The sequence below is a fragment of the Primulina tabacum genome, chromosome 3 (assembly GCF_025594145.1).
Source record: "Primulina tabacum isolate GXHZ01 chromosome 3, ASM2559414v2, whole genome shotgun sequence".
Classification (NCBI taxonomy): domain Eukaryota; kingdom Viridiplantae; phylum Streptophyta; class Magnoliopsida; order Lamiales; family Gesneriaceae; genus Primulina; species Primulina tabacum.
This window is the reverse complement of record NC_134552.1, coordinates 50,757,264-50,783,207: the sequence shown is the minus strand read 5'-3', so window position 1 is coordinate 50,783,207 and position 25,944 is coordinate 50,757,264. Positions and strand designations below refer to the sequence as shown.

General features: G+C 33.4%; 3 protein-coding genes across 6 annotated transcripts; 2 read left to right on the top strand and 1 right to left on the bottom strand.

Annotated features, from left to right (window-relative positions):
* Positions 1 to 1,513: 1,513 nt before the first annotated feature.
* Positions 1,514 to 2,743, bottom strand: LOC142538775 (uncharacterized). The gene has a single exon (XM_075644075.1). The coding sequence runs from the start codon at positions 2,741 to 2,743 to the stop codon at positions 1,514 to 1,516; it is 1,230 nt and encodes a 409-aa protein (XP_075500190.1).
* Positions 2,744 to 6,717: 3,974 nt separating this feature from the next.
* On the top strand, positions 6,718 to 11,587 carry LOC142541182 (AP-3 complex subunit mu). 3 transcript variants are annotated; one of them, XM_075647831.1, is made up of 9 exons: positions 6,718 to 6,858; positions 6,989 to 7,087; positions 7,270 to 7,369; positions 7,506 to 7,616; positions 8,780 to 8,869; positions 9,574 to 9,821; positions 10,061 to 10,270; positions 10,346 to 10,553; positions 11,202 to 11,587. In XM_075647831.1, exons 2-9 carry the CDS (start codon positions 7,053 to 7,055, stop codon positions 11,445 to 11,447), a joined length of 1,248 nt encoding a protein of 415 aa, XP_075503946.1. In that variant the 5' UTR covers positions 6,718 to 6,858; positions 6,989 to 7,052; the 3' UTR covers positions 11,448 to 11,587. The 3 variants fall into 3 exon arrangements, with proteins under 3 accessions (XP_075503946.1, XP_075503945.1, XP_075503947.1); XM_075647830.1 differs by lacking the exon at positions 6,718 to 6,858 and having other exon boundaries at positions 6,929 to 7,087; XM_075647832.1 differs by lacking the exon at positions 6,718 to 6,858 and having other exon boundaries at positions 6,984 to 7,087; positions 7,270 to 7,355.
* Positions 11,588 to 17,648: 6,061 nt separating this feature from the next.
* LOC142539173 (uncharacterized) lies at positions 17,649 to 18,635 on the top strand. Of its 2 annotated transcripts, none has more exons than XM_075644448.1 (2): positions 17,649 to 17,763; positions 18,119 to 18,635. In XM_075644448.1, exons 1-2 carry the CDS (start codon positions 17,749 to 17,751, stop codon positions 18,452 to 18,454), a joined length of 351 nt encoding a protein of 116 aa, XP_075500563.1. In that variant the 5' UTR covers positions 17,649 to 17,748; the 3' UTR covers positions 18,455 to 18,635. The 2 variants fall into 2 exon arrangements, with proteins under 2 accessions (XP_075500563.1, XP_075500564.1); XM_075644449.1 differs by having other exon boundaries at positions 17,654 to 17,763; positions 18,125 to 18,635.
* The last annotated feature ends 7,309 nt before the right edge of the window (positions 18,636 to 25,944 follow it).

Below are 25,944 nucleotides of genomic sequence, written 5' to 3'. Positions count from 1 at the left end.
TTGACTTGTTGGCACACGTGACACTTGGAGACAAACATTGCAACGTCCTTTTTCATCCACTCCACCAGAAGTTTTTCTTCAAATCTTTATACATTTTGGTACTGCCGGGGTGGACTGAAAATTTTAACTTGTGTGCTTCAGACATTACTTCCTGTCGAAGATTTTCAATGTCAGGTACACAAAATCGTCCCTTCATCCACACCACTCCCTTGTCATCTATCTGGAGATCTGATGATTTTCCTTCTTCAGCTTGTTGTTTCAGTTTCACCAAAGTGGGGTCTCGATCTTGACTTATCTTGATCGTTTCTCGGAGGCATGGTTGTGCTGAAAGTAACGCTAGGATTACTTTGCTCATATTCTTCCGACTCAAAGCATCAGCTACCTTGTTTGCCTTGCCCGGATGATAGCTTATCGTCAAGTCGTAATCCTTCAGGAGTTCAATCCATCGTCTCTGCCACATATTTAGTTCTTTTTGTGTGAACAAATATTTGAGACTTTGGTGATCAGTGAAAATCTCCCACTTGGCTCCATAAAGATAATGTCTCCATACTTTTAGTGCGAACACCACTGCAGCTAGTTCAAGGTCATGCGTCGGATAGTTTTGCTCATATGGTTTCAGCTGCCTTGAAGCGTAAGCGATCACCCTTCCATCTTGCATGAGCACACATCCTAAACCTCCTTTTGAAGCATCACTGTAGATGGTGAAATCTTTTCCTTCAGTTGGCAATACCAATACCGGAGCAGAGGCAAGTTTCTTCTTCAAGGTCTCGAAACTTTGCTCACATTCTTCACTCCATTGAAACTTAGTTCTTTTGCGTGAGTTTAGTGAGGGGTATGGCTATTGAAGAGAATCCTTCAACAAATTTTCGATAATAGCCTGCTAATCCCAAGAATCTTCGAATTTCTGTTACATTCTTTGGCCTCTACCAATCCATGATTGCTTTTACCTTCTTAGGATCCACAGATACTCCTGCTGCTGATATTATGTGTCTTAAGAATGTGATGCTCTCTAGCCAGAATTCAAATTTCTTGAACTTGACGTACAGTTTTTTTTAATACTCAGCGTCTGGAGGGTGAGACGAAGATATTCTTTGTGGTCTTTCTCATTTGATGAATATACGAGAATATAATCGATGAATACCACAACAAACTTGTCAAGAAATGGTTTGAACACCCTGTTCATGAGATCCATGAATGCTGCCGGAGCGTTTGTTAATCCGAACGGCATTACCTTGAACTCATAGTGTCCATACCTTGTTCTGAAGGCTGTCTCGGAATATCGTCTGTTTTGACCTTTAGTTGGTGGTAGCCTGACCTTAACTCGAGCTTGGAAAAGACTTTAGCTCCTTTGAATTGGTCAAACAAATCATCTATCCTTGGAAGCGGGTACTTATTCTTGATTGTGATCTTATTCTGTTCCATGTAATCAATACACAATCTCATCTTTCCGTCCTTTTTCTTAACAAATAGGACAGGAGCTCCCCATGGAGATGCGCTTGGTCGGATTTGCTTCTTATCCAACAATTCTTGAAGTTGTTCTTTGAGTTTTTTCAATTCTGCTGGAGCCATTCGGTACGGTGCTTTTGAGATTGGTGTAGCATTGGGTACTAAATAATCTCAAATTCCACTTCACGGTCGGGGATTGTGCCATGGAGTTCTTCAGGAAAGACATCCGGAAACTTTGTATTACTGGAATATCTTCTAGTGCAAGTATGGTTTCTTCCTTTACCTCGCTTAACATAGCTAGGTAAACCTCTTCTCCGCTTTTCATGGCTTTCCAAGTCTGGGAAGCAGATAGTAAGGATTCTTGTTTCTTGACTTTGCCATAGTAAACGATTTCTTCTTGGTTTGGAGCCCTTAGTTTGACGTTCTTCAAGCGGCAATCTACAATTGAGCGATTCTTTGATAGCCAATTTATTCCCAGAATGGCGTCGAACTCCACCATGTTTAGTTGAATCAATTCAGCTTGAAATAGGTGCTCATTGATACAGATCTTACAATCTCTGTGCACCCTATGTGTTTCTATTGTCTTACTAGTAGGAGTTGCTACCCTAAAGGGTTCGACAAGTATCTCAGGTATAAGCCTTAATTTCTTAGTGAACCTCTTAGATATAAACGAATGAGTGGCACCATAATCAAACAATACATAAGCTGGCATTTCATTGATTAGAATGGTACCTGCCACGACATCGTTTGAGTCATCTGCCTCTTTCTGAGTAATTGCAAATACACGAGCGTTAGGCTTATTTTCCTTTGGCTTGCTGGGGGTAATATCAGTATTTGACCATGCCCCTTTCTTAGGCTCGGGACAATCAGCAATTCGATGTCCCAACTTTCCACAATTGAAGCATGCACCAGTCTTCCTTCGGCATTCCCCGGAATGGCGGTTATTGCAGATGGGGCACATCTTGGCCTCTTGGTAGGTTGTACTGGACGAAGCGCCTTTGAATGACCCACTGGACTGATTTGGTCTTTTGAATGGCTGTTTCCCTTGAAAAGATTGTCCAGAAGGAGGTCGCTTATTCTTGTTCTCATCCTCTCGGCGCTTGATGTCTGTCTCGGCTCTTATTGCTGCGCACATTAGATCAGCAAAGCTCGTGGGTTGGTAAACTGCTAAAGTTGACTGGATACGGCTATTCAGACCACGCCTGAACCGATGCATTTTCAAGGTATCATCAGCCATGATAGTGCATGCATAGGTTCCAAGGGAGTTGAACTTTGAAGTATACTCCACCACAGACATATCCAAGTTTGAGCGAAATTTTCGAATTCACTCAACTTCTGTAATCTCACTTCAGCAGGGTAATACTGTTTCAGGAATACCTCTTGAAACTGTTGCCATGTGATTGGTCCATCTGGTGTCAAAGCTGGTGAGACTGTCTCCTACTATTTGGCTGCTTTTTCTTCTAAGAATGGTGTCACCACATCCACCTTGAACTCGTTGGGAATCTCGAGTAGGCGGAGTTTGGTCTCGATATTTTTGATCCAGTTTTGGGCAATTTCGGGGTCCGGGTCTCTTTTGAATGTTTGAGTTCGATTCTTTCGTAGAGACTCATAGTGGTACTTGACCCCGTGTGCTGGAGGTCCTGGTGGTGGCGGATTGCCATTGGCGTTTGTGTTACCCAACCCTTGGATGGTAGTGGCCACAATAGTTGCTATGACCATTAAGTCAACTTGACTTAGGCCCAATCATGGTGGTGGCGGCGGCGGAGGTAGGTTCCCTTCATTGTCGTTATTATTATGGTTGTTGTTGCGATTTACGTAGCGCGGGTTGCGGTTGTTTCGTACCGGTCTTCCGTCCATGTCCTGCAAGGGTACAAGCTTATAAGATATTTGTTTGCCCACATATATATGAGTTAATCATGAACTGAATTCGACTATTGATAAAACCAAAGAAATATTTTATTGATTCAAACGAAAAGGGAAGCAATACAAATCCAAGTTTTAGGAAGCACTAAAGAAGAAAAGATTCATGAAAAAGCAAATGGATTATAAATCATTATTACAACTAGTCACGATACTAAATCATTAATCATCTAAAATCTCGCCATCTCCTACTGCTTCGTCTTCCATTGGTTCTTTTATTGGTTCCATTTCAGGTTCTAAGTTGATAAGGGCATCCTGAAGTTGTTGAACCTGATTTTGTAAGTGTTCGTTATGCATAGTCAGATGCTGCACCGAATCTTGCAGTTCTTGAATGACCAATGCATCTTGCTGATGTCGTTAGACTGCTATAAAAGAGGTTTGTTCCAAGAGAGCCTAGAGATGAGCTTTTTGTTTCTCTAGCTCGTGCTTTTCTTCTTGTAGAGTATATAAAGTTGCAATCAGTTTCCCGTTGTCTTTCTGTTCTCGAGTGAGAGATGCTCGGAGGTCCTCAATGATGGTGTCCTTGTCAGGGACTGGTATAACACTCATGCGAGCCGTGGTTCGAGTGCGAGGCATAGAAGAATTTGAAGCCATTTCCTGAAATAAAACAAATGGAAAAGCTTACAAAATGATAAGGTCATGAATAAACATCAAACGGTAAATTTCATAGTCATCTCATTCGAGATTTGATTCAGAAAAGGTTCAAAGATGGAAAATTCGAGAATTGACGTATGGTTTGAAGATTATACGTCGAGATCAATTCAGAATAATTAATGGAATCGAATTCTTGAGTTTCCTATGGGAAGTCACAATTTTCAAATCTAAGATTGAGGTGGACATGAATGACTAAGTTTTTGCCAAAATCTAACTTCGTCAAACTTTGTCTTTCGAAATCCCCAGCCGGATTATGAACATGGCGGCTCTGATACCACTAAAATATCATGCCCCGAAATCGAGACGTGCCATGGGCGTCGTTTAACAATTTAAAATCGTATAACAACAAGCCACGTAGTACATCAAATAACCAAAAGCCAGTCTATTACATAAATCAATAATCGTCTTTACAATGCGATTACAACGAAATGCGGAAGCGTAGAACACGATAATACAACTAAAATATAGAATGACAAGACTGGTCTTGAATTGGTTTGACTTCATCACCAACCCCAAAAGTATTCTTGTTTTTTATCTTTGATTTGCTCCTCGTTCTTATATGGGGTGGGAATGTAAGGGGTGAGTATTTGGGAAATACTCAGTAAATGGGGGTCGATCGGGCATAACGAATATCAAGGTTATACTTATACGAATACATTATCATAATTTCAATAATAAGTATGTTGAAGCGTATACAAACAAAATACAAACATAGCACTGAAAATCATCTCATTTCCATGGCTTACTGATCAGTCCCCTATATGTTACTCCTCTAAGGGACGAGGCCAAAAGAACGGTTATTATAACCCACCGCTTCAGAGCCTTAAACAAAACATATCAAATATCGGAATTTACTTCCAATTTCCAATTCGAATCATGACAGTGTATTTTCAAATATTTCAAACATGCTTTCAAATATTATAACTAATATCAAACAACAAATTGTTCAAGGATTTTCATAACAAATAGGAACGAATATATCATGCCGATCAAATTTCAAGAAACATACATAATGTATTTTTAAGCAATTATGGATATACTTACGAAGAACAAGTATATCGATATATATATCAAATAGTACACTTATGAAATGCAAGTGTACGTAAGTGTATAGCAAAAACCCACTTACATGATGATAATCTTCAAAGATTTGAGGGAAAGACAACTGAAAATTCGATCACTGGATTTCGTCGAACCGGAAAAGAATTCGGCTGCTGCGGCTGCTTCGAAAATGGACAAGAATGAGTTGCTGAAATACTGCTAGAAGGTGTGATTTCTCCTACTCTTTGGCCACTATTTATAGGCTCATGGAAGAGAGGTGAAAAGGCTCTCATTCAAGGCCATTACATCCATATTTATGGCCTCCTTAAGGGCTTTAAACACCATTAAAAGGCTGTTATGGCTCTTCAAATTCAGCTTTGAATTCATGGCTTGAATGGAGTTTAAAGGCTTGGCTTGTGTGGTTAATTTCAGGTCACAACAGCGGGAATCTACAAATAATGAGTGTTAATGTTAAAATGAATGTGAGAGAATAGATGTGTTAATATAATGTGTATGTGACACGTGGACCCCGTGATTTTTGATGAGGTGGTGAGTGTTATAACGATAACGAATGCGGGTGTCCTCTAAGGGTTTTCTATCAGATTTCAGCTCCTAGTGGCTGTGCAACACGCAAATAAAATATATAAATTCATTAATAACAATTTTATATCTTATAAAAAACAGATTGAAATCATTTTTCTTTTGAAAAAACAGAGATTGTAAATAATAAATTTGAATTTTTTCCAGTGAAATTGTACACACTACTCCGTGATATTCCGGATGTGCTCAAATCCCCCTGTAGAAAAAATATTATCTAGAAACTCCATGTGTTTTTAAATTTTGAGCTCACGACACCCTTGCCATGCGCTGAATGTTGAGAATTGTTATGGTTGTTTCAGGGTACAAGTATAGAAGACTTCTTCTTCATTTGGCAGCTTCCGGATTCTTAATTTTTAGAATCCCTGATTACCTTCCATCTGATAGATTCATCTTCATCTATTGTGTTTTCGAGGAAAATTACCTTCATTTGGGTGTAGTTATTCTCTTGTGACCACAATGTTACATCATTTGATTCTTGGAGCAATTACACATTGTATGAATCTCTGCATCACTAACAGTCTTCACCATTTCAGAAGCAAATGGATTTTTGGGCAATTGAAAGAAAAAATCCACATTCATTTGTTACCCTCCAGCCGCTTTAGGGCAAAATGTTACTTGGATACTAACATCTAAAAAATGAGAAAAAAGGACTTAATTGTTTAATCTAAGTGTGGGCAATTTCAACAAAAAAACATTTTGTTTGACTAAAAGAGGAGATAGGTGCGTGAGCTCGAAATTTATAACATATAGTGTTTCTAGCTAATATTTTTTTCATGGGAGATTTGAGAAAACATGAGATATCATGGGAGTATTTTGTGCAATTTATTTTTTCTTTTTTCTTAAAAAGAACAATTAAGAGTGAGTTTGATTGGAAAAGTCAACAAACTAAAAGCAATTTTTTTTTTTTTGCTTTTTAAGAATCTATAATTTCTTGTTTTTTGGCTTTTGCTTCTATTTCCTTAGAAGAGTTAGATTAGAATTTAGAAAATGCATAATTTAAAAAAAACAAATTTCTGAAATTTGTTTTTTAGGTAAATTCTAATTTCTAGGAAAATCAACGTTCAGAAACATTTTTGGTGTTCAATCCCTATATTAAATATTTTTAGTTTAGCAATCTCGAGATTTCACAAGGAGTTTCTAGCTCATGCTTTTTTAGGAGGGGGATTTTAGCACATCCGGGATATCACGGGGCAGTGTGTTCAATTTCCCTTAAAAAATTCAAATTTATTATTTACAATATATGTTTTTTTAAAATTGATTTAAAACTCTTATAAATTTGTTATTAATGAATTTATATATTTGATTTGTGTTTTGCCACAGCAACCAGGGCTGAAACCTGTTCGTAAACTTGTGTAGAATCTGAATTGAAAGGACGCAGTTGAGTGAACGTTATGTTGCAGTGCATTTTTATTCTCTCGGATTCCGGGTACGCTTCCAAATCTGATTCTTGAAATTCTCACACTAATTGAATTTTTTGCTTGCCAATGATTACAAATGGATATGCTTAATGATATGGTGTTTTGAATTTCATGAGTAGATGCTTAAACTTGTAATTTATGTTTTTTCGTGCAATTTCTCAAATGCTTAAAGGTGTTTGTGAAATTGCAGGGAAGTGATGCTGGAAAAACAACTCACTAGTCACCGGGTTGATCGCTCAATTTGTGCGTGGTTTTGGGACCAAGTACTTGCTCAAGGTGATTCACTGGAGGTACTTATGAGTTTTGCTCTTATTTGATTAGAATTCAAGCTTCAAAATCTCACATATTTGGTTTTGTTAGTGTAATCCAAAATGTATTTTTATGTGAGACTTAAAATTTTCTCCTTTGTGCTTTGGAAAATCATAGCTTGTACCAGTAATTGCTTCTCCTACACACTATGTATTTCATGTGGTTCGTGAGGGGATAATATTTTTGGCGTGCACTCAAGTTGAGATGCCACCTTTGATGGCAATAGAGGTCAGTAATCAAGGCTGTAGTTCAAATTTGAGTAATTTTTAATAGATATTTTTAATTATTGTTCAACTCTGTGAGATGGATCGGCTTCTTGCAACACTGTGGGACTGGAATTTTCGACATTAATGGACTTCAATATATTGCAACTTACTTTTGTTAGTTGAAATTTGAGTCGTACCGAATATCCTAGATTAGTTGTCCATGAAGCAGCTTAGTATCAGTTTCCAATTAGAGAAGGAAGATGATATAGAACTCGAATGGTGAACTGGTAATTTGTACTCACAGTCAGTAGGTCACATAGTGATTGGCTTATTGCATCATGTCAATTTCCTGTTTCTGCTCCACGTAGCATGTTTGAAAACTCAAAATCCACAAATCTCAAAGAAAGAAAGAAAATATATTTGGTTGCTCCTGAGTTGTAAGTTACATATTTCACAAGGGTCCTGGTGCAATTCAGGTTTGATAGTGCTGGTGACTACTTCAATCAGGTTCTATCTTCTGAAGGAAGAATCATTCATGAGTGGTCTTGCGTTAATACTCAGCAACAAAATGGAGTAACGGAAAGAAAAATCGTCATCTTTTTGATACTACAAGGACTCTCCTACTTCAATATAATGCACCTAAACAGTGTTGGGGAAGCTATGGTTGCATCTACTTATATAATAAATAGAATTCCGTCTCGTATCTTAGAATATCTTAGAATCAAAAAGTCTAATGGGAATCTTGTCTCAGTTCTATCCTAAACTTGGGTCAACCTCGTTGTCATATACATATCCCTATGAATAATTGCGGGATACTGGATCCTAGAGCCATCAGATATGTGTTTATTGGATAGTCATCAACCCAAAAAGGCGACAAATGCTTCCATCCACCCACAAAGAAGCTTTATGTCTCAGCTGATTTGACATGTTCGGAATGAAAACCATAAGTTACCAAACCTTATCTTCAGGGGGAGACATCTCATCAGGAAGATAAGATAAGATTTTTTCTTGTCCTACCATCTAAGGTGGCAAGAGTCTGATTTAGTTAAGATTTTTTCCTTTTTTGTAGATTGTAATCTCTTTAATTTTGGCAAGAGTCTCTTGTACTTTAGCCTATAAAAGGGCTATTGTATCACATAAATAATTTGTACAATAAACTTCTAATGTTGACTATTTGATTTATAGTTCCTCTGTAGGGTAGCTGATGTCCTTACAGATTATCTGGATGGCTTGAATGAAGATTTGATAAAGGATAACTTTGTTATCATTTATGAGGTATTTAAAGCAAGAAAAATGGTCTTCTTTTTGTTCCAATTTTAGGTGATTTTATTGAATTCTAAACTGCTTTGAATGATTTTGACACATTATTTGACTACGATGGATATTGTAAATCATAATATGAAACAAAATGAAATCAATTTTGATTTGCAATTATCTTATCATATAGTTAAATTTGGGTGCAAAAAACGTTGTTTCGAAGTTGATGTTTAGGCTTCATTCGCCTTTTGTGATTTTGTTTCTACCTGTTAGAGTTTGTATAGTCGTGGTAATTAATTGACGCTCTTGTTCCGACTAATTGCAAGATGTTCTGTCAGAGGAACAAAATGTTTGCACGACTTTTATTGTACAATATTTTAGAATTCAAATTATCATAGACATGTATTAAACATGCTTTTGCATTTTGATTTGATGATTATCATATACCACCGCACCAGGAAAAATTAAAAGATCCAAGCAAACACTCATGTGCGTTAAGTTTGAGAACCATAGCAATGATAAAAAGATATCTCAAATTTCCAAGTTGGAACACCTTTGTGCCAATTTCAAGATAAGAAAATCGATGATCCCGAGTTAATAAGTTTCACACTGTTATTCTTGACTAAGATCACTTGGGTTCTTATGCTACTTTGAATTAGCTAACTAGTTCTTGGTTGATTTGTAAAAAATCCTAAGCTGACAAGAATGCAATTCATGTACAGCTGCTGGATGAAATGATAGACAATGGTTTTCCCCTAACAACTGAATCAAATATCCTGAGGGAAATGATTGCTCCTCCTAACATCGTTAGCAAGGTTTTGAGTGTTGTCACAGGCAGCAGTTCCAATGTGAGCAACACCCTTCCAGGTGCATCGTCATCTTGTGTTCCATGGAGAAAAACAGACCTCAAACACACAAGCAATGAAGTTTATGTTGATCTTGTTGAAGAAATGGATGCAATCATAAACAGGTCTGTCTATTCCAAATCTTACCATCCCCTGTCCCTATTTTTTCCTGCAGAATCATCTATTAATATAATGTTGATGTTCTTCCTGGCAATACCCAGTTTTTTATATATCCAAAGAAAACAGGAGTGTGCTGGTACAGTTTTCGAGTTTCGCTGGCACAAGTACTTTAAATGGTTAATCATTATCAGTTTCTATGTTATGTTAACTTTTCCTCTCTTTTTCTTTGATTCATGGTGCTTAGAGACGGGATTCTGGTAAAATGTGAGATATATGGTGAAGTTCAAGTAAATTCTCATCTCTCAGGTGTACCTGACCTCACTCTCTCATTTGCAAACCCTTCTATTCTCAACGATGTGAGCTTTCACCCTTGTGTTCGACTTCGACCATGGGAAGCTAACCAAATCTTATCATTTGTGCCTCCTGATGGACAATTTAAACTCATGAGTTACAGGTTCTTGGTGTTTCACAATTTAGTTTGAAATCATACTCAAGGTCTAGTCTTTCAAAATCTGTTTTCATGTTTTAGGGTAAAGAAATTAAAGAATACTCCAATTTATGTGAAGCCACAGCTGACCTCGGATTCTGGGACATGTCGTGTAAATGTTTTGTTAGGCACAAGAAATGATCCTGAAAAGTCAATCGACTCCGTAACAGTTAAATTCCGACTGCCTCCTTGTGTTACGTCTTCAGATCTTTCTTCAAACTGTGGAACAGTAAACATCCTTGCTAATAAGGTACTAGGCCAAAAATTAACGCAGTATTTTGCACAGTTATTATACAACAGCTCTTTTCTTGGCAAATATTTTCCTGTTGCATTTGAAAACATAGGATCAAATGGGATTTTTGTGATCTATTGGTAGGTCAAGTGGAGATAGAACATCGAGGTCAGGATGTCAATCACAAATCTTTTGAAGAATAATGTTCCAAGTCAAATATAAGTTTTTCCCCCTATTTTCACAATTGTAAAATCAACATGATCCAAGTTACAACGCAGTTGAGAGGGGTTAGTCGGTCCCCTTCTTCTATGCTACCTCCATATTTTGTAGGTCATCTTCCATTTCAAGAAAAATAATTATATTATGGCACCGGAACCTGGATATCACTAATTTAAATTTTGTGCGCTATTTTTTTATATTCACTTTAGCTGGTGTTTGAATTTTTGTGTCTTTGTCGTACAATACCTGACCGACGTGCATTTGCAAGCCTTGGGTACTATTTTTGAGCCCATGCTCCTAGGTCTTCGATTTGTGCATTTGGAAGGGCGTTGAAGGACTAATGTGGGTTACTTCCCATGAGCGTGATTTCTACTGTATAGAAGCAAAGCTTGCAACTAGCAATTATGTTCCATTTTACTCTGTTTTAATGGCTACCACATTCTGCAGACGTGCTTGTGGTCAATTGGAAGGATCCCAAAAGATAAATCGCCTTCAATGTCTGGTACCTTGGCTCTCGAGACTGGCTTAGAACGTCTTCACGTGTTTCCCACTTTTGAAGTAGGTTTTAGAATCATGGGTGTGGCTCTCTCTGGCTTGAAAATAGATAGGCTGGATCTCACGAATTTATCAACACGTCCTTATAAAGGTTTTCGCGCTCTTACACGAGCAGGCGAATTTCAAGTGAGGTCATAGTTTGGTCTTGCTTGCTTTACAACATCTCTCACTCAACTTGTAAGGAGATTCATTTTGCCCTTACGTTTGGTTTTACAATTTTTATATGATGACTGCATGCAAATAAGCCTTTGTTCTTGAATTCTTCAAATCCATTCTTTGTATTGAATTACAAATGTGGAAACCTTGTGCGTTTGATTATATTTTTGTGCTCTAAACAGACATTGACTCAAGACACGTACTTAACCTTTGCCCATCCCATAATATTCTCGAAATCTAAGGTTATACTGGCATTATATTAAACGGCTTGATTTGGAGTATGATTGCATTTAGATTATATGATTTTGATCTGAGCAAGTATTTTAAAAAAATAAATTGAAATGATTTTAAATTAAAATAAATTTGAAATCTAGGGAGGCTGTTTGGGTTTGAAAAGAAACAAATTGGACCGATTTTATTTCGAATCACAGTGCATATATATTTTGTGTGGATTTAGAATCTCTCCATCAAATTCGTCGTTTCAAATTTGAATAAAAAGTATTTTTGATATAAGAATTATTGATAAATGAATATTGGTATATAAAAAATTGTAAATGATTTAATTTGATACATAATTTAAGTGAAAAATCAATTTTACCATCACTTAAAGTTCTTTTAAGTTCGATTATTTTTATTAAATTCAATTATATACATAATTTTATTTTCAATTTTTTTTTCTAAAAAAGTATATTTATTTTAAAAAAATTATATTATGATAAAAAATATCGGTTTTTATGTTAAAACATTAGAATTATTAATTGATACAAATATATCTTAAAATATAAATTATACACTCAAATATAATAAATTTTAAACTTATTTATAAATATATAATGAAATAATATCATATTTTTTTCGATAGAATAGTATTATATATTAATAAAATTACAACTCGATAAATAAATCGTATATATAACTAAATATATTTTAATTTATTGATAAAATATAATACAATAAATATATGTTGCTGGAATTCGAAAGTACTATTGTCGGACGATCAAAAAAATCTCAATTATCATTTTAAATTTTCGAAATTTGATATTGATCCGTTAAAAATTCGTAAAAGAGTTCGACATAAAAATTGTAAATCATAAAAAAAAAATCCCCTAGACATCTACATGTGACTGCTGGAACACTGACACAGTGGTACAATTAATGACATTCATTATCTTGATTTATCTTATTTCAACGTTCGAAATTTTCGCATTTGATTTAGGCATTTCTTATAAAACTTTATGATTTTTCAACATGTAATCAATGCAAGTATTTAAATTTTTGTATTATAATTTTATCAATAAAATAAAAAAAATATTTTATTTTTGTATATGATTTATTTATTAAATTGTAATTTCATTAATATATAATATAGATAGGAAAAAAATAATTTTAATTTATTTTTATAATTTTAATCAATAAAATAATTTTGAAAAATAAATGTGCATCTATTTGAATTTAATGATAATATTAGATTCAATAGCAATTCAGAAAGGATAAAATTGATTTTTTAGTTGGATCATCTATTAATTAAACCATTTACGATAATTCATGTACAAATTTGTCCATTTATCAATAATTCGTGTAGCAAAACACTTTTCACTCTTTCAAATTCTTTTTATCCTTCTTTCCTTTCCAGATATGAAATGAAGTTGGGAGCCGTTCTCTTTATCCTTCTTTAACAGTGTGTTTGGTTCTTTCAAAATATGAATTTGGATTTGAAAATTCAAGTATTTGAAATTCTATTTTGTTTTGGTTTAAAATTTAAAAATGATATTTACAAATTCATTTCTTGTTTGGAGAAAAAAATATTCGAATTTGGAATTTTAAAATTTTACTAAGCTACTCTTAAAAATCATCTAAATATAAATAATCCAAAGAAGTTTAAAAATTAATAATTCTTCTCTATTATTTGTGTATGTAAATTAAAAATTAATTATTATTTATTAATCATAGTGCATATAAAATAATAATTAAAAAATCATCAAACAAATTCAAAATATGAAAATTTAAATCCTGAAAAATTATCAATAAAGAAACCAAAACAATCTAAAACATCAATAAATCCATCAACGAATTTAATGCATAATCAAATTATATTTTATACTAAGATGAGTTGTTTATTTTCCAATTCAACCAGCGAAGACGAGCATGATGTGGAATCCCAAAAAAAAAAATCAGCTGCAATTGGATTTGACATAAGATAATCTTGCTGGAAAAACAAAATCTTCATCTACTCCATTAAGTTTTGTCAGTTCAGTGTATACCTCTTCACATCGACGCTTGCTCTGTTCATTGATATCCATCGTCTTAGCCATTTTTGAGATCGTGTTATTCAAAGTGTCAAATCTCTCATCCATTTCATCAAATTTTGATAATTTTTTCTTGCCAACTTTAGAATTATTATTTGTGGACGACGAATGCGAAACAAATGTTTGTTGAACATTCTCCTTCTCAAAATCATCCAAAATTTCTAAATGTATATGTTGCTCGGCTACCAACCGATCGATCTCTTCTATTCTTGAAGATTCTCCATAGCTCGGCTCTTTCCCCTCTCTTGCCCAACGACGTGTCTTCTCTTTTACAGTTTCTGCTCCTTTCCCAATAGCTCTATCTTTTTCAAATATTTCTCGAAGCACATGAAAATAAGGAATTGCAATATTTCGGACATGTTTAACTTCAAGATATACCTAATTAATTATATTTATATTTTAAGATAATAACAATTGAAAAAATATACAAACAATTAAAAATGAACATAATAACAATCCAAATCTTGATTAATGTATCTCAAATCTCCTCTGGTGCTTCAATTTTTTTTGTTATGTAATTCCAACCAAACCCACTACCTCGTTTGAAGACTTCTAAAGCAATGATCATCTTTCTTTTCAAAGTTTTTAATCTATTTTGTACGTTATCTTTATTTTCAAGTAAAAAATCAAGCAAAAATTCATCCATCCGTTGAGTCCAACTTTTGTAGTGGACAACTTCAATAGCTGGAGCATCAGTAATCATTTCCTAAGATATGATAAACATTACAAAGCTCAAATCATAAAAAACCACGGGCAAGATGAAAAGAATTCCACTATAATATTTTGTGGTGTACAACTCACTCACTCACGCTCTCTTACTACAGGAGAACAAACATCTCACAAATATAATAGAACTAAGCACTCAAATGCTATAGGACAAGAGAAAACTCGAAGAAGGATGATTTGAAATGAAAGAATGAGGCACCTATTTATAGTATAATTTCGAGGTGTGAAACCGCGTATAAAACGCGTTTCGTCTGAACGCATCTCATTTCAAAATTCTTTTCGGCCATTCATTCATTTAAAATGTGCGCCACTTATTTTGACTGGATGAGCCGACATTTTTCCCACTTGGAGATTTGATTGAGAATCAAACACATCTCCACACATCTTTTCAATCTTGTCATTCCCTGCTGCTTACGTTTCTGCTAGACCACTTGAGGATCTACACCACTCAAACTTATCAGTGTTCACTGGCTTAGTCAGAAAATCAGCCATGTTATCTTTTGTTTGGATCTTCTGCATATCCACACTTATTCCTTCTACTACTTCTCGCACAAAGTGAAATTGGACTCCAATGTGTTTAATCCTGGAATGAAAAGCTGGATTCCTTGCGATAAGCAAGGCACTCCGACTGTCACAAAACAAATAAACATTTTCTTGTTTGTGCCCGATCTCCTCCAATAACCTTTTAATCCATATTGCCTCCTTGCAAGCTTGAATAGCTGTCATATATTCTGCCTCCGTTGTAGATAACGCCACAACTATTTGCAATTTTGAAACCCAGCATATTCCTCACTCTGCAAGTGTAAACACATAACCAGTAGTAAATTTCCTCTTATCAGGATCACCTGCATAATCTGAATCGACATAACCCCTGAGTATAAAATCCGATCCTCCATAACATAATGCAGCATTCGAGGTACCCTTAATGTATCTAAGGGTTCTCTTAACAGTGCTCCAATGCTCTCGTCCAGGATTCGCCATATACCGACTAACTGTTCCCATTGCTTGAGCAATGTCCGGTCTTGTACAGATCATGGCGAACATCAAACTTCCCATTGCTGATACATATGGTACTCTAGACATCTTCATCCTCTCTGCTTCACAAGAAATTTGACATTCGTCCGTCTTACTTTCCACCTGAAAAATAGTAGTTTCTGAATTCGGTGCGCCTTTGTCTCTTTTAATTTATCTTCCTCGAAGATAACATCCCTGCTGATGACAAGCTTATGAACAGTAGGACCCCACAAGCGAAACCCCTTTACTCTATCAGCATAACCCAAGAAGATACATTTTCTGTATTTCGAATCCAACTTTGATCTTTCTTTCTCATTGTACAGAGCGTACACCGGACTTCCAAATGTATGCAAATGAGAATAATCTGTCGGCTTCCCGGTCCACACCTCCTTCGGAGTCTTCAGATCAATCGCCACTGAAGGAGAACGATTAATAATATAACAAGCAATTTTGACTGCTTCCGCCCAAATCAATTTCATTTGGATAAAAAAGTAATTTTATGTTTTTAAAATCCAAATCCCACCAAATTTTATCAAATTTGATGGGATTTGGGTATACTCATTGAAATCCAAATCCCATAAAATTATAAATAAATCCTAATTTTTTTTGAATCACCTTGCCAAAAAGTAAAAATAGGATTTTGAAATCCAAATCCCATGAAATACTTCCAAATCCTGGTTGTCAAACATACTGTAAATATCGATGAATTTAGATCGCTGTATTCAATTAATTCGATATTTCTAGGTTATGCAATTGAATATTATAATCAGTTATACATTTTCTCTTTAGAAACGTATAAATATATTTTTGGATTTTTATTTATATAAATAAATGTTTTAGTGTTTTATTCAATTTTGAAAGTAAAACGTAAACTCTATTTTATTTTAAATTGGACATCAACTTCATTATCATAATATTATTTTTTTACGAAAAATACGAAGCAGTGAACCACCAAAATTATGACAATATTGTTACGACAAAAAAGGAAAACAAGAAATCGACAGGTAAATTAATGACACGTGGAATGAAATTTCTATCTAAACTAACATTACGCATAAGACTATTCAAAAAAAAACATTACGCATAAGAGGAATCCGAACCCAATACTGTATGCTCCTGATATCATTTGGTTATCTAATAAGAGGTAAAATTTGTGTGAGACGGTCTCACATGTCGTATTTTGAGAGACATATATCTTATTTGGATCATCTATGAAAAAATATTACTTATTATGTGAAAAATATTATTTTTTATTGTGAATATCGGTAGGATTGACCCGTTTCACAGATAAAGATTCGTGAGACCGTCTCACAAGAACCCTACTCCTAATAAGATATGTTTGCAAGAACTTATTTTAACTGTTTCTAAATTTTCAGTCAAAAAAATATTTGGAAATGGTTTACAGAAGCATTACCTAAATGTTTCACACATTAATTTTGGAATCGACGGCTAAGATAATGACACGTGGAATGGTATTTGGTTCCTAAAGCACTCAATTATGAAGCCATTTATTTACCTTTTAACTTCACTTACTTTATTCCTTTCGAACACATTCCCACCAAAATATTCAGTCCACATCTCTATTTAAATAATAATAATAACCTAATTATAGACTGTTTGGCTCAACAAATTAATTATTTGTAAGATATTTATTGATTTATAAAATATTTATAAACATCTGATAAATTTTTTTTAAAAAAATTATCTTATATTGTTTAAATATACGCTGCTAATAATTTATAAGAACTTTTTAAAAAGGTAAATTAGTACAAACCGATTTTACAAAATTATATAAACTTTATTAAAAAAAAAAGTCGTAATTTGAACACTGAAATATGAATTAAACGCATTTCATGTATTTGCATCATTAATATTTTTAAAAAATATAGAACATAAATTTGTAAAATTAGATTTTTATTTGAATAAATGTAGATAACTTACACACACACACACACTCTCTCTCTCTTATATATACTATATTATATTATATATTATAATAATTATAGTAGAAAAGGGTCAAAAGTAATTAAAAAACCAAAAAAATATATGACAAAGCACTATAAATTTTAAAACACTAATTTTATTCTATTAAAATAGTTATTTTTAATAATTATCAAAATTCTTTGTACAATTTTCGAATACCTATTTATAGGGCCTAATTCCCAATATTTCTCTCATTCTTCTTTCAAAATTTCTTAGAACAATTGTGCTGAATCCCTTCTCTTCTATTCTCCTCTATGGCCTCCATCCAGGTTCTTACAATTTTACATATTTTATTTGTTCAAATTATATCATATATATATATATATAAAATTAGCAAGAAAGCATGGTAATTTTTTTGGGGTATATTTATATACCAGCTTAGCTCTAACAAAAAGATCTTAAACTATAAAAATATTTTCTTAAAAAAAATATACACAATTCATTTTTTATGCTTATTACCCCACGAGAAGTTGTTTCACGAGAGATATTGTTTACATTTTCAAAATTATACACCAAAATTTTCTTTTTTATAAATAAAATATATAAATGTAAATTTTGATTTAAAGTATATATACTAAATCTATATATATATATATATATATATATATAATTAATGTATATTAGGTGCAGGATAATGCTGCTGCGGAGGTGGAAGACGTGATAGATGAAGAAGAATCAGTTAAGAAAGAAGCCCCCGCAGAGGCTCCCAAAGCAGTGAAGATCATCATGGACGACCACGAAGAAGCGGAAGAAGTGGCGGCGGCGGCGCTTTATCATGAAGGCAAGCTGGAATATTCCGATGACGAGGATGAAGATCAGGGAGAGACAGAGTCACCCATTATGGAGAGATCAGAAGACACCCCATTTAATCTCAGCGAACTAAAACCTACAACTGGGCTGAATGAGCTCGACGACGACGACGACGTCGACCACGACCACGATCACGACGACAAAGAATGAAATATGATCAATCAACAAACTATGTTCTCTTTCTTGAAGTCATAGTCACCATGCCATGAGTTTTTGCATCATCATTATTAAGGTTATCAATTTTAATGTATTTTGGAGTTATTACAACTGAAGTAGTTGCTCTACAATGTAACTGTTGGCTTATTTTATATTATATTTTACATGTTTCTTATTTCGATTATAAGAAAATGATCTTGAGATTGTTATATATATTCTATGTGAAATGTGGCTGCGTAATTGTTGGCATTAATCATGAAATACGTACATTTCTTAGAAACCAGGTCTCATAATTTGTTCCGGTTGATGAACAACATAAAAAAAGTTATTGACTTGCTCGCTCAAGACCTATATTCATATTGCGTCATTGCTACATTTCATCGTCGTAGATCCATGTCCCTATTTAGGATAGTGATTGTCCCGCCCCGAGCTCGGGCCAGCACGTGCGTGACTTCACAATGAGCCTCTATAACAACTATCGTATTCGTCCTCGTTTTTACGAAAATGGTTAACCCAAGTTGCTATAGAAGTCAATTGTAAGTTCATTATAAACTCATTTTAAATATTTAATTTTTAAGACGTGAGACAAGTGTATCACACTGATTCTGGACATATACATCGCGATCTTCGATTTACACATGCAAGAACAAGTTAAAAAATATAAAGATTTGGCCACCTCCCAGAATTTTTGAGAAAAAAAATTCTAACAAAACTTATAATTAATAAAAAGTTATAAATAAAATTTCATAATTTTTTTTTTCTCTCTGAAAAACCATCTGGTGGAAGAATTTTCCCTTGGATAAATTAAAGCATATTCACGAATAAGTAAAAACACCCCATATTATAAATTACATCGATATTACATTGTCCGATGTTTATTCTAGTCTAGTTTCCAAATTCGAACAGGGTGGCACATACAAATTAATGTATAATAAATAGTTGGATATAGCATTAAATATTAATATATATCTCTTAGGTTTAGATAATTAATTATACAACATATTTCGAATGATGAAATCATGAAATATCGTTTAAAAATTATAGTAATTTTAATCCCATATTTCAATGAAGGTTGGTAATAATACTTAAATATACACAATTTATTTATGTATACCAATTACACCAACAGATTGAAGAATATTTTAAAAAAGAAAAAAAAAAACATTAACATATAGGGAAATATTTGGTTGCGTAGAAAGGGGAAAGACAAGAAATAAGCCTCATCCATTTGCATTATTATTTTCTTCAATATTCTCAAGGGGCAAGCCACGATACGCCACCGGACTACCGGGCATGACTTGAGGCGGAACCCTCGTTGCCGCCGATCCCCTAGCCGTCTAGTGTAACCCTTCTGCTTCAGCCTCTTGCCTTTGCGCAAGCGGCACCACCATACCAAGGCGGAATCGGAAAATATGCAAATATAATTGGATGCTCTCTTAAGCATTGTTTCCAAAGCTTAATCCCTTCTAAGTGAAATTCGGTTTCTTTGATGGTTTTATACTTTTATGCAATCTACCTAGAATTTTGAACTATCTCTACTTTACAATTTAATTTTATTTTATAATATATATGTGAAAAAGTAATCTCTTGTTCTAAGTATTTACATGAATATGCATTAAAATATGTATATTTTAAATATACATATGATGGAGGCCACCATGACGATATCAATACAATAATGATACTCTTAGATAATTGAACTGTCAGATATTAATAAATTTTTAGTTACTTATTTATTTTTATAACTTTTTACACCTTTTTGAAGTGAGAGTAATGATTTCATGGAATGGGTTTTATTTAAATGTAAGCAATATTTGTCCTCCTCTTTTAAAAGTAATCCCACTTGCCAGCAAATTAAGTTCGATTCGAATAATGTTGGGTGGCGGCCGTGCAAAAAAGATTTAAAGAAATGTGTTGGAGCAAGTGGCTCGTTTCTGACCAATGGTGAGATGTTGGTAGTTGGTATTGTAAAGTTTTAAACATTTCTATATGTCTATGGTTGTATAAATAAAAACTATGTAACTTTGATTTATTTGATAAGACCGGAAAAATAAAATAATATTAAATAAATATTTAAAAATAAAAAATACGATAAAAAACTAATTTATAATCAAGGAAAACTTATAAAATATTTAATGGTAACTGTAAATATTACGCAGTGACACGAACAAGAAAACTACTGAAGTTGTGCTCCGCAATTTTTCATAGAATAGAATTCATAAATTATTGAATCAGTTTCAATCTTTGTAGTAAATTATCTTTAACGTAGACAATAATAGAATATGCCAATAACTCTGCTTCAATATTGTTCTGGAGAGTAGTTCTAAGAAGTTTCACAACTGAGAATGATCGTTCCGTTGTAGTAGAAACATGAAGCGTTATAACTAGACGAATATGTCTGTCAGTTAAATGATAATTAATGTTGTGCCTTTTAATACTCTACTAATCGTTGTTATAATTCAGAAATGGTAGAGATATTCTGAAATCCTTTCGTGATGAATTATATCGAATTTATAATGTTCCAACTGACTTCTCAAATAATGTAGTTCTTGTCCATTGAAATTACCTGGGATATAATTTCTATGCAAGATTGTAAATATAATCAGCATTAAACAACTTAAAGTTGTCACGAGATTCCAAAGCAGAGGTAAGTACAAGAAATTCTACAGCCCCATCATTGAATCTGTTATTGAGTTCTTCCACTTGAAAATCTATCGCAACATGAAATACATCAAAATCATGATAATGATGCTCAAATGTAATAGAATCTCTTTGGTGGCAAGAACATCATGTAGTATATATATAATAACAATTATTCATATCTGGTATCTCAATACAATTATTTTCACAAACTGATTGCACGATCATTAGAAAAATATGATAACCTTCTGCCCTCAAATTATGAAGTAAAGATTTTGTGGTTGAGACAATATCCATTACATTTAAAATGTCTAAAGACTTCTCTTGCGAAGCTCGACAAAGCATATAAGTTATCCCCATAATCTTGTGAATCAAATATAATATAAATATGAAATCAAATGATCTCAATGCAATCAAAGAACCTGTAACTTCCCCCTTATAGAATTCGAAGATGCTTCTTCCACCATGTACTCAAACACGATAATCACATCGTTGTAGTTATCAATCATACTTCAAATCTACTCAAAATGAGAACTCCAACGCGTCTGGACAGCTAGCTGCAAAGTACCAATCTGATTAAGACTAGTACCTGCCTCGCGAATACCAGTTACTATCATATTTGTAATTTCAATAGCTTGGGCAGATTGCAACTCAGTTTAACGATTCTTAGATGCCTTAATGAGATTATAAATAGAAGCTAATTTTTTTTTAAAAAAATAGTCAAATAGAACTTTCATTTTCAGCAACCTCTACCAACACCGATTGAAGTTTATGTATAAAACAATGTATATAATATGCTTGTGGAGAATCCTTCAGAAAAAGTGTCTGCAGTCCGTTCCATGAGCCACACATATTACTAGTCCATCGTATCCTTGTCCTCGAATATTGTTGATATGCAACTTCTGTCGACAAAGCACATTAAATATTTTTTTTTTTAGTTATTTGCTATTTGCTATTTGCTTGATATATCTTTAGTCTCATCAACCAATAGACAAAATTTTTCTCTCCCAACCTCCTCAATTATTTTCTTTCACACTATCTAAGCAAGATATGCAAAATATCTTTTTGAATGTCTAGTGACGTATACTTCGCATGTTTGGTATCTCAAAGCCATTATTTTTACAAACTTATTGCACGATCATTAGAAAAATATGACAATATTCTCCTCTTAAAGTATGAAGTAAAGATTTTGTGGTTGAGAGAATATCCATTATATTTATAATGTCTAAAGACTTCTCTTGCAAAGCTCGAAAAAGCATATAAGTTATCCCCATAATCTTGTGCATCAAATATAATATAAATATGAAATCAAATGATCTCAATGCAATCAAAGAACCTGTAACTTCCCCCTTATAGAACTCGAAGATGCTTCTTCCACCATGTACTCAAACACAATAATCACATAGTTGTACTTATCAATCATACTTCAAATTTACTCAAAATGAGAACTCCAACGTGTCTGGGCAGCTCATTGCAAAGTTCCAATCTGATCAAGACTAGTACCTGTCTCGCAAATACCGGTTACTATAATATTTATAATTTCAATAGCTTAGGCAGATTACAACTCAGTGTGACGATTCTTAGATGCCTTAATGAGATTATAAATAGAAGCTAATTTTTTTTTTAAAAAAATAGCTAAATAGAACTCTCATTTTCAGCAACATCTACCAATGCCGATTGAAGTTTATGTATAAAACAATGTATATAATATGCTTGTGGAGAATCCTTCAGAAAAAGTGTCTGCAGTCCGTTCCATGAGCCACACATATTACTATTCCATCGTATCCTTGTCCTCGAATATTGTTGATATGCAACTCATGTCGACGAAGCACATTAAATATTTCTTTTTTTAGAGTCGTCGAAGTGTTATCAACAACGTGAACAATATCAAAGAAACGTTCTATTAAGAAAACTTCATGATCAACATATCTCTACACAATAGTTATTTGCTATTTGCCTGATATGTCTTTAGTATCATCAACCAATACACAAAATTTTTCATTCCCAACCTCCTCAATTATTTTCTTTCTCACTATCTAAGCAAGATATGGAAAATATCTTTTTGAATGTCTAGTGATGTATACTTTGCATGTTTGGTGTTTTTTTTTAATTATAAACAACATTGTTTATGCTAACAATTGATTTTTCTCATAAGCTTTATCATCTCTATTAGACTAACTTGATTGTTTGAAGATGAAGATTCATCATGACCTCTCAATTATTATTTTTGCAAACAAAGCCAATAAATACTTCGAAACACCTGTAGATTTAATTGCATTGTTATGTGGTGAAGTGGGCCTCCCACATGCACCAATAAAGCACATTTCTTTCCGTCATTAATTTTTTCCAACTTCTAAAACCATTAATTGTAAATTCAGGATAACAAGTCTCTTTTTCTTGAAAAAAGAAACATGGGAAGCAAACGACCATATCTTTATTAATTAGGAGAGTACTCCAACCAAGGAAATTATTCAAACCAAAATTTTTGAAATTTTCGATATTGTTCTCTTAATTTGGCTCGTGGGTACTCCATAACAGGTTGATATGGCTCCCTTAAAATATAATTTTTTCTTATTACATCTCTTTCATTGACATGACAGTGCTATGTCGGAGTACGCATGACAGGATATATTTGAACATAACTACTAACATCACTTTCAGCCCTTTGATACTTAGCGACTTATTGGTCATCATGGTTTAAGATCTCAGTATTAGTTGGAAAATACACCTCACTAGTTGATATACTAGCTTTTGGTTTAAAAAATGAAAACATATTTTTCTTCTTGAGCTTCCGTCAGAGAAACTAACACATAACATACTTGTTATAAAATAAAAAATTAAACAATTCCAAAGACTTTAAATAATGGTACTCCACGATGCTATTAATAAATGATTATTAAAGTAAATGAGATTCTTTCTTCATCTTTGGTGAAAGTGAATCTTTTCAACCTTACAAAGATATTGAATATCATTAAAATAGTAAATATCAAATCTCAATAAATTGTTCCACCAAACCCAACACCAAGACCAATCTTTAACCAATGAATTGAAATGTTCTTGTGCTAAATAATTCTTGATATATCAATTCATTCATTTTGCCAAATGTAAATAAAGATAATTATTTTATGTGTGTTGCTGACGAAATGGCTACAACCCATAACATAGACACACAAGCCCAGTAAATACGAGACAATAAATTTCTAAAAAAATAATGGCTTTTAGCTTAACCACTGCCTATCATATTCTACTAAATACTTGCACTAACACACACACACAAACACAGGCTTGGAGTGGATCACGATTATACCTATACTGTACGTAAGATCAAACTCGACACTGCTCTAAAATTACCAATCAAGTACCAAATGAATTGGCTAGAATCAGCCCACTTTCTGGAAGAAACTTAGCTTTTGATTGAGCAATTCCTATGCGTATTAGTTTTTATGTGAAAATTGATATAATGTTTGTTTAATGAAATTTGGATCTTCAAAAAAAAAAAAAAAAAAAAAAAGAAGAAGGAAAGATCAAACACAAGATTGCTCAACGACTTTTTAAACCCACATTCATGAATATCAAGTTCTATACTTTTATAATGTCCGTTGTTTTTATTTTTAAATCAAATTTCCAATAATCAAGCTCTTTACTTATTACATAATAATAATAATAATTTATTTAAATAATAATCCTCCAACATTTCCTATAAAATCCAAAATGATGATTTCACATAACAAAATGAAGCAATAGTAGAGAAAAAGAGGGCAGAAAACTAATCAGAGGGTAGGAAACAGTCGACGATGTGAGAAGATTCGATGAGCAGTCCACGAGATAATTACTCCAAGTCGATTGATAACGAAGGAAACCGAATTGAGAAAGGAAACTATGTAGTGGGAGGAGCTTTTTCAACGTCTTGACAAAAAGGCGCTCTTCATTTTCTTTCTTTTTTTTTTTTTTAAATTTTTTTATTAAATATATATATATTTTAAAAAATATATAAATTTCAATTAATAAAAATTATATTTATTCTTTTTTTATTAAATTTTATTAATGAATTTTAAAAATACATCCATGATAAATTACGTATACATATATATATGAAATGTATAAATTGATGGTGTGAGTTAATGGTAGGTCTTATTAAATAATAGTTGAGATATTTGAATTGAGTGTGTGGTGGTCCATAAAAAAAATGTTTGGGTTTTTATTATAATGGAAATTTGAATGAGGTTTTTTGTTTTTGACTGTCTCATTAATGTGGCAGAGTGTAGATTACAGAAGAGTGGTGGTGTGGATTTGTTACGGTGTATGTACTAAACATTGAGTAGGTCTCTTGTAAGACGGTCTCACGAATCTTTATCTGTGAGACGAATCAACCCTACCAATATTCATAATAAAAAGTAATACTCTTAGCATAAAAAGTAATATTTTTTCATGGATGACCCAAATAAGAGATTTGTATTACAAAATATGAACACGCGAGACCGTCTCACATAAGTTTTTGTCTTTAAGTTTTTCGGGCTTAAGATGTCAAGAGGACACAAATTTAATGCAACATATGAGCATACCAATGTGTTCAATCATACCATCAACGATCTGAAGTGAGTTCATGTAAAAATTAACGAAGAAGACCGAGCGTTTATGTTGCTGAATTCTTTACCAGTAGTTGGGGTTTTCCCAGAGAACGGAACTAGAATGCAACGGAAGTTTTAAAAAAAATTGATTTCGAAGATCATTGATGTGATGTATATTCATACAAAATATTCACACATTAAATTTAATGCATGAGATAAATACACCTCACGACCCAAGTCATGGATGGTTCATAGGGCTTGTTCCAATCTGACCGA

Bases quoted from the DNA above. Each gene is read 5' to 3' on its own strand.
- LOC142538775 (XM_075644075.1), bottom strand. From the start codon at position 2,743: ATGTCTGTGGTGGAGTATACTTCAAAGTTCAACTCCCTTGGAACCTAT.
- LOC142541182 (XM_075647831.1), top strand. From the start codon at position 7,053: ATGTTGCAGTGCATTTTTATTCTCTCGGATTCCGG. The intron at 7,370-7,505 runs GTACTTATGAGT...GGAAAATCATAG, and splicing joins CTCAAGGTGATTCACTGGAG to CTTGTACCAGTAATTGCTTC. The intron at 8,870-9,573 runs GTATTTAAAGCA...ATTCATGTACAG, and splicing joins ACTTTGTTATCATTTATGAG to CTGCTGGATGAAATGATAGA.